The following is a 9450-nucleotide window of genomic DNA, read 5'->3' on the forward strand; positions in this document are numbered from 1 at the left end:
TGTTCCTGAGATAAATAGTATTTGATTTTATAATTTAATATTATAAAACTATAAGCGCTATCTCGCAATAAAATTATACTTCAAAATATAAAATATATAAAAAAAATATGCCATATGGCAAAGGAAGGGCACCAGTTACGTTTATATATACTTAGATATATATATTAATTATAATAAAGGAGGTAAGACAAAAAAAAACACGATAAAATTAATTATAACCGAAATTAAATAAATGTATGTAGATCTTTATAAATAGTACGGTTTTGTTGGAATTTCTAAATTATAATTTTATCGCTTGAAAGGATTATCTCATATATCTAAAAAATTACCGAACCATACTTAAAAAGATTCTAGACCTTCATGGGGCCTGATCAGAAATCAAAGCATATAAGGCTGATAAAACGGACAATGAATAAATAACAAATGTAATTGTATGAAATGCGCCTTAAACGTAAAGCCTGGCGTCACTTCACTTTTTATATAGTTTGTGGATTTTAAATTAGTTGTAATGAAAAAAGGCAAAAGAAAACGGAAATAGAATTTATTTACAATCTAGAGGTTGGTTGAATAAGAGAGGATGTGAATGTATTTTTTTTATTTATTTATTTAATCTAATGTAACTGTACAAATAATAAATACAATAAGTAAATATGTGGAATGTTTCATTTACAGTTGAAAATCTTGGGAAGGAATCACCCGTTGGTACTTCAAGCCTTAATTTAAATTAGAAGGTCTCGTAACCATCTTCTTTTCAGAGGCCTCGGAGGATTATCATGAATTGTTAAGAATAAGAGATTAAGAAATAATGGGCTAGGATGGGTAAGGAGTTTGGAATGAAAACACGCATATCCGTTTTGGGCCAAATCTGCAACGAATGGGATGTTAAGGTCTTTGTGAATGAGTTTCTTTGTAACGTATAAGGAGCATCAAGGATTTTACGTAGGATTTTGGATTGTAAGGATTGGATACGGGAGCAATTCGATGGTTAGGTAGAGCCCCAGAGCTCAATTCCGTATGTCCAAATTGGTCTGTGAATGTTAAATACTAAATATATTATAACTATAGGTATGGAGGGCGGCTGGAACAATACATTTATGGTTGAGGTTAGTGAATTTTGATTGGGAGCAATGAAAACTGCAAATTGATGGCGACGGTTCGAATCAGCTATAGAAGGAAGGTGACTTCCTTATGCATTCATGCTTCATATTTTTTGTCCTTCATGTACCCTCACCTCGGCTACCGGAGGGATCTTTGGAAGTCTGCATATGGTTTTCTTTAGCCGAAATGAGTCAAGAAAGAAAGACTGCCTCTGGCCAAAGCTCGTTAGCGATTGAGTGTCTTTTGTTATCTCAGCCACATGGGGCGTTGGTGTTACAATCGCAAGTAGTCGTATGATTGTAGTTTGATTCGAATCTTCCGTTTAAACGGAACAGTAACTGACCTAGGATATTTTGATACCTCACTCACTGAACTACATAAATCAAACTTTGGAGAAATTGTAATGTCTACAATTATTTCGATTCCTTTGAAGATAGTACTTTAGTAAAAAAGAAGAATTAACACTTATAAACCTACTAGATTAGTTTATGTACATCTTCTTACGATTTATACCTATCTTTCATAAATATATATTCCTTTTATTTATCTTTTTTTCATAAACATATTTTACGTTTTCAAGTTAAATTTATGACGTAAAAAATTTTGTTCATGGTATGTAACGATTTGATTTATTCCATAAATGTTAATTAATCAAGTAAAAAATTATACAGGTGAATGGTCATTATTAAAATGGATTTCTTTTTAAACTTTTATGACCAGAGAAATATTTTATCAACATGAAATGTTTACTGTTAGGTTTTCCGTGACGACAATTACTGAGCCAGGGTCTCCTAAACTTCCAAGAGTTGAAAATTAGAAACTGCCCATTAGCTGGAACCAGGAACAGTTCGTATATTTTAGTGATGGCTTCAAGGCAATATGACAATATTGTGCAACATGAGTAGATTTGTAGCTTTTGTACGCTAGACACATCTGTAAATATGTTTAAGCTATTTTATCTGCTATTTTTTTCTTTTCTTTATTAGGATATAAATATTAGTTTTTATAAAAATATTTAAAATAGAATCAAGGAAATATAAAAGACGTGAGCCAAAATGAGACAAGTATGAAGAGTTATTTTTAACTTGATAGTTACCAATTAAATGAGATTCCAAATTCAACTGGTAAGGTGATAAGGATGATTTAGAATATATTGTAAAGTAAAAATTTTGTAAATATAATCTTGTATAGCGGCTTATTGTAGTGCCCAGTTCAGTCACATAAATCTTAGTGCATGTATTAAAATTGGGTTTACAAAGGAGTTAGTCCATTCTTTCAGTTTCTTTATGAAGAAAAGTGCGTCTTGGAAGCTGAGAGAAGAGCTTAAATTGTTTCTTCAAACTCAAAGTCTTTTTCAATCCAACAAAATACCTAAACAATTAACTCACTTAATATGGGAAACTTGTCTTACAACAATTTGTAATGAAAAATAGATAAATTGTCTTGAGATAAATGAAATATTCAGCTAGTTTTTTATTTTAATAATTTGTTTAATTTTTAATGTTTAATATTTTTGGAGTTTTTTGTCAGGATCGTTTTGTCTTGGGATAGGTTTCTTTTATTTAACAATTTAACGCAAAACACACACAGCAGGAGTATATCCCAATGTAGAACAGGCTTTTGATGGAGTATGGCAACTGGGGCTGCTTTACAAAGCCCGTAAATTACTATCTTCTTTATTATCGTCATGTTACTATCTATAATGTTGTTTCAATCTTCTTTTCTCAGTCTGCTGGTGTTTCTCAAGCTTGGGTCTCGGTCCCATCCTCTAAACAGGTATACAGCTGGTGTACAAATCCATTACGATGACAAATGTGTGCCATCAATTAATTGTAATCCATTAGTTGAATCTCAAAGTTTCCAATCACATTTAGAAGAATGGATTACAAACAGAAGGATTACAATAAACTTCATCAAATAACTTTTAATATTTGACATTAATTGTGTCTTTTGCCCAACAATCTCGTTGAAAAAGCCTGACTTGAAATCTTCAAATAAAACTTAAAAGATAAGAAACTATTAAAGGAATATGGTCCGGGTGCGGTCAAAAAAAAAAAAAAAAAAAGTAGTAGAATTATACTATTTTAATGAGCCCTAGAATTATACTATTTTTTGGCTCATTAAAATAGTATAATTCTACTATTTGAGTTTTTTTTTTTTTTTTTTGACCGCACCCGGACCATATTCCTTTCATCTTTACACACGGTCAATCAATAATCTTCCATTACTATTTTTTTGTTCTTTTTTGACCGCACCCGGACCATATTCCTTTCATCTTTCCATACGGTCAATCAACATCTTCCAATAAGAAACTATTCTTCGATTTGGACAATTACCATAATTTCTAGACCACTGGTTCTCAAACGAGAGAAGTTTGTAAAAATTTAAGAAATAAAATCGGAAAATAGAAACAAAGCTCACACCCAATCCCAACTTAAGGCATTAGGGCAAAATATTTGAAAATTGAATTCCATAAAAGTGCGTTTTGAGTAACTTTTCATTTGACTCCCGCGAACCACTGTATTAATTTTGGTTTGATATATATGCATATATACCATGCTTCTTCTTGGATTAATAATTTAAATACCATTAATTCTATATAAATATTACTATTATAATAAAATAATACAATTCTTTGTGAAAATGAAACAATTGTTTAAAATATTATCTTCTCCTATACTTGCCGCGCACATTTTTTATCTAACGGTAGTGAAACCGTTTTGAAGTAAATTCTTGTGGATTTTTGTTCATAAACAAATACAGCAGCTTTCATTAAAAAGTATTTTCTAACTTGAAAAAGTACTAAATGAGGAATGGTTTGATATTGATAAACTTTTATATTAGTTCTCCGATGTTTGATCATTTATGATAGTATTACTTTAAATAAAACCGTTAAATAGGAATGTAACTAAAAAATATTTTTTGGAGGTATAATATTTAAAATATAAAAAGTATAATATTACCTATAAGGTCGAATATTCGGTTAATTTCAAACTTATCTTTTTTTCAACATGAGTAAATCCTGTTTTTATTTTAAAATTTTGTATGTTTTTATAATTTTCTAACTTAATTCAATAAATTTAATTTTATTACTTTTTAAGCAGTAAGCCAGAAGAGTAGTCGACTAGTCTAGTAGTGGACCCCCTAAAACTTACTAATACTAAAATTTCACTTGACGATACCACAACGACTCGTGACAACCTAACACACTTTGTTTATAGAGAATTATATTAATGTGAATTTTGTGGTTGAACACAATTTGGATTTGTTTGTTGTTTTTACAATGTAGGAAATGAAGGATTTAATTTTGGAGGCGTATTAAATTACTGTTTCAGTAATGCCGATGTTTCAGCCAATGATATTGGCCTGCTCTAGGAACAAAGTAGCAGCGTAATATACTGACTGACAGATCGAAACTTTTTCACACATAAGTGCACTAATTTACTCTGGTTTATTATTAGTTTTTAAACCTTTTAAATGTTTAAAATAAAATGTACCGTAATATTCACAGAATCCCAGGGACCGCCACACTGCCACGCTCCAGATCTAAGAGCGACCAGAGCACATCAACCACTTCAGAGACCTCAGTATGCTCGTCAGTGGAAGGGGGGCCGTCGTTTCGTCTGGTCGTCGAGAACGCGGACGAACCCAAGGAGAAGGCATTCTTGGTCTTGGACGACAACAACAACTCTCAGGTAATTGGATCAAGTTAGTACTCCACAGAAAAGAAAAGAAAATCTTAAGTTTTATTCTTCAGGGACAAAAAAATCATAGAAGTTAGGGGCGTTGTAGCAATAGGAGCTTTTTTTTTAAACCTCTTACCTGGTCATTTCTGTCATTTTATACAATTAATCCACTTATTCTAACCACAGTGAGGGATCAAGTTTTACTTCTCGGGACTGCTACGAAATAAAAGTCAACCTCCCTGAGGCAAGTATTGAACCGGAAGCCCTGCAGGCTCGAGGTGTAGGATGATGCCTCAACTCCGACGGCTACAAATGTCAGTAGTGAGAGAGTTTTACCATAATCTTAGGAAGTTACTTAAGTTTATAAAATAGGAGAGACTAATGGATATTGACAGAGATGTTGAAAGAAGAGTGACATAGAATTTTAAAAAAGGGCCTTATTTTATTTATAATCTTAAAAACTTTCTTGAGACTGGTTAATTTTGTTTAAATAAATAATTTAATTTTTACCCATTTTAGTCTCAACATATTTTATTTTTCTTACAGTCCGACGTTTCGGCCAATCCGGCCAACAGGGACAATCTTAATACAATTTTGGAACTAAATGATTTAAAAACTCAACTTCATGCAGGCTATTCTGCCCAGGTCAAAACAACAATTTTCTAATTAGCCAATTTTCAACATTTAAAAACAAAAATTAAAATTCATTTATCACAGTCACTATTTGTTAAAACTTGATCACAACAATGCTTTTAACATAATATGTGTTGAGACTAAAATGGATAAAAATTAAATTATTTATTTAAACAAAAGGGGAATTATGTTTAAAGTGCTACCAAAAAACCTATAATTATTATTTTCTCATTTTGTATAATAAAATTATTATTATCTAAATATACTAATTAGCATCACTTTCTAAATTAGAATTGTTTGTTGAAAAATTGCAAGGACTGGTTCTGTATAAATTATGGGCACTGCCCTCTGGTTCATTAGGTATATTTATTAATAAATCTATTCATTTTTTTTTTGATAAAAATCAATGAATCACTACAAATATTATACAGTGGTTTGTTATTTTATAACATCTATAAAATGAAATAGTTTAATGTAAATAACAACAAACGACTTTCCTAGCTGATTTGGACGCTAAGTTCAGTACAACAATTGTCTATATCTTTGCTGTTATCGGTCCAGTTAAGATCTTCGATGTCGATTGTATTATATAGATTAAAAAAAGTTTTTGAGGTTGTATAGTTTTCGAGTAAGAGCTGCTTTTTTTCTTTCTCTGAATCCTTTTATACAAGTACTCATGATATCACGTGTGGGTATATCATATTTTACGACATATCTTAACGATAATAAAAGCGACTTTGATATTTTTATTCCATAGTAAAAATACAGGAGTCTTCGGAAAGCCATTTTCGTACCGATAAAAGTTCGGAAAGTAATAGAGGCAATTTCCATCGAAGCAGTTGCCGAGATGGAGTCGTAAGACCAGCCAGCAGTAAACGAGTCAAGCATTCCTTTACCTCTAACAGTTGAGTAAAAGTGATATCGAAGAGAGAAAATGACGTAAATTTATCACTATATTAAATTCGATATTATATAATTTAGGTTTATTATTACATAAAGTATATTGACTTGTTGAGAATCACTGTGAAAAATTGTCATTGCTTGTCATAAAATTAATTGTATCCTGGTGGAGGCTGTTTCTTATATTATTTCATATTAGACAAATATTGATAATTTTTCGGTACTTCTATTTATTCAGTTACTAATTATTAATGTTTAAATGATAAAATATTGGTAACATTTAATACTTTTAAATATTTTGTTAAGTTTTATTTGTTTATTTTTAATTTTGTACTATTTTTAAAAAAATTATGTCTATTATTATGAGGCTTAATACTTGATAAGAGTTTAAATTTAAATTAAACTTGCATAGGTTAAAAATTTTTGATGTATCACTATAAGAGAGGAGTAAGAGATAAATATCAATGAAATAGAGAGGATATCATAACATGATTAAAAAAAAATACAAAGGCACAAATAAGGAATACTGATTAATTAGGTAAAAGATAAAAGAAAAAACAACAAATAGATTAGTGGTCATTAATACCTTTGTTTCAGAGTGATTTTGTGGAATACCCCGTTAAGAAACTTCAAATAGTTCTTTCTTCCTAAAAATAAACGTTTCGTTGAAGATCTGAAAATGACCAGGTGCACGCACAACCTTGAAAACTGCTTGTGACCTCACCACATTAATTAGAAATTTAACTAAGGCGTTTTTTGTCAATACACTTTTTATAGCTGAGCTATGCACTATCATTAAAATCCTTCGATATAAATAAATATTTTCAAATTAGGATTCATACAAGGAATTCCTAAGGAGGATACATAGGGATGCGTATGGGGTGTGAATAAATAGCCATTCTAGTTCTTTTAGAGAATTTGTGAAATAAATAAAAATAGGATTGAGCAGCTTTTGTAACTATTGGCTTCAAAAGTTTAACTTATTTATATGCCCAGGTTGTTCCCGAGAACAAATGGCTGAGAGGGAGCTTGCGGGAGCGAAACGAGCCATGGACTCCCTCCTGGGCCTTGAACCCCAACACCAAGGAAGTACCACCCTCCTAGGGCAGAAGAAGAGGCCATCTCATCCGTCTGTACATGCGCTGAGGGCTGAGGCTCTCCAGCCCATCCTAGCGCCCACTGTCGACGAGAACACCTTCTGGAAGTGCCTTGTCCCCGTGTTCGGGTTGCCGGCTCACAAGAGGCGCCCTGTCAAGAGGCACCACGACTTTTTGCCGATGCTCACCGACTATAGGAACCACGGCCTCACTAAGGAACCCTTTCCATGACAGTTACCATCCAGTGAAGGCGTTGAGCGGGGATGCTTTGTGCGTCCTATATATTTTTGAATATTTGTGGAAGTCCCTTTCCAGCTTTGTGCGAAATTTTAAACTTATATGTATACTGATAAACAGTAGAGTAGCACCGTAAATGTTAATTTATTGTAGTAGTAACTGATCCCATAAAGTAATAATTTTAGATTGGTTTATAATGCACTAAAATAATTCCAAAATTAAAGTCTTATATTATTATAGAAATAATATTATTATACGAGGAGAATATAGTTGGGGGGAGGGGTGCGGTCAATATAAACACAAATAAGTTGAAGTAACTTATTTAATCGTGTCAACGTTTCGGTCAGAATTTCTAGCCTTCATCAGGGCTAAGAACAGATCAAGATAACAACCAATGAATACAGAAAATAAAAAATAAAATATAAACAGAATGACATAAAGTAAATAATTGTACAGAATGGAATTTAAGTGATGAAAGAAGTGGAAAATAAAATGTATACATAGATAATTGAATAAGTAGGTAAAATAACATAACTAAGGAAATAAAAAAAAAACAAGTTATATAATGCAATGGAATATGAATATACTAGTTTATTAATAATTAGAAAATTAAAATTATAGAAGGAAAAATTAAAATTGAGAGAATTAAAATATATGTTACAAATGGAATGGGTAACCATAATATTAGATAAATAAGCAAAATATAAGATAAGTTTAACAAGAGAAATAAATAGAAAAAAAAATTGAAAATAATAATATTATTAATATTATCTTGTTCTGTTCTTAGCCCCGATGAAGGCTAGAAATTCTGGCCGAAACGTTGGCACGATTAAATAAGTTACTTCAACTTATTTGTGTTTTATTTTGACCGCAACACCCACAACTATCTTCTCGCATAAGTCAACTATCTCTCATGATTAATAATATTATAATATAAAATTTCCATTTTATTTATATTATTTTAAAAGTTGGTTCTTATTCCACATAATGGTCACTTCAATCAATGCATTTTAAAAGAAGCTGAAAAAATTATTTAATGTTTATGTTATACCAGTTCCCCGCCATGTCCTTGAGAATACGTTGAAGCTCGTCTTTCTCCTCGGAGTTAAATCGCCTTTCAGTCAAACATTATTTCAATTTAGGGAATAGTTAACGACGGAAACTTTGTATAATAACATTTAAAGTTTATTAAAGTAAAAAAAAAAAATAATAATTGCCAGCCTACATAGTCATGGCAACTGTGTTTCTTAATCAAAAGGAGTTATTGCTAATCGACTCTGTGCCCTTTTGAATCATAATAAACGTGAATCATTATCAAACACTCTCCCTAGACAAATTGACTTAGTCAATAATTCCCTCGATTGAAAGAGGATTTGGTCGATGTTCTCACTGATATGGAAAGAACTTGGTATAACGTAGCCATGGAAACCGTCATCGTCTTCGCAATTGCTTAGACCGAAATGGGTATTATATAGAAAATCAAATTAATGTTTAAGATTCTACAGAATTTAGTATTTCTATAAAAATAGGAGACCGTACTTTTGGGATTACTTACGTAATATATTTATTATATTGTGTAGTTAATTATTGTATTTATGTAGTTAAAATTATAACTTAAAAAAATAGTAACACCACAATATTAAAGTATTAACCGTAGGGTAACACTGTATACAGAAAAATCTACACTTAACGTAGACATTTTTCATAGTTTGTAATAAAATAGTATAGGCTCTGCAACTTTGCTAACAGGATTACCCCATAAAATTGGTAAGCTTAGTTCATATAAATATATAGAGAAT

The 9450-nt window shown here is 31.1% G+C and overlaps 1 protein-coding gene across 1 annotated transcript in view; it reads left to right on the forward strand.

Moving 5' to 3' along the window:
• LOC106677412 (uncharacterized) overlaps positions 1–7877 on the forward strand; it is a 30012-nt gene extending 22135 nt beyond the window's left edge. Inside the window, exons 5-6 of the mRNA XM_067045599.1 lie at positions 4610–4793; positions 7314–7877. Of these exons, the coding sequence (XP_066901700.1) occupies positions 4610–4793; positions 7314–7421 (292 nt within the window). The 3' untranslated portion in view covers positions 7422–7877. The remainder of the gene's footprint in view (positions 1–4609; positions 4794–7313) is intronic.
• The last annotated feature ends 1573 nt before the right edge of the window (positions 7878–9450 follow it).

Source organism: Halyomorpha halys, unplaced genomic scaffold, assembly GCF_000696795.3.
Source record: "Halyomorpha halys isolate HHAL.00 unplaced genomic scaffold, Hhal_1.1 Scaffold98.1, whole genome shotgun sequence".
Classification (NCBI taxonomy): Eukaryota; Metazoa; Arthropoda; class Insecta; order Hemiptera; family Pentatomidae; genus Halyomorpha; species Halyomorpha halys.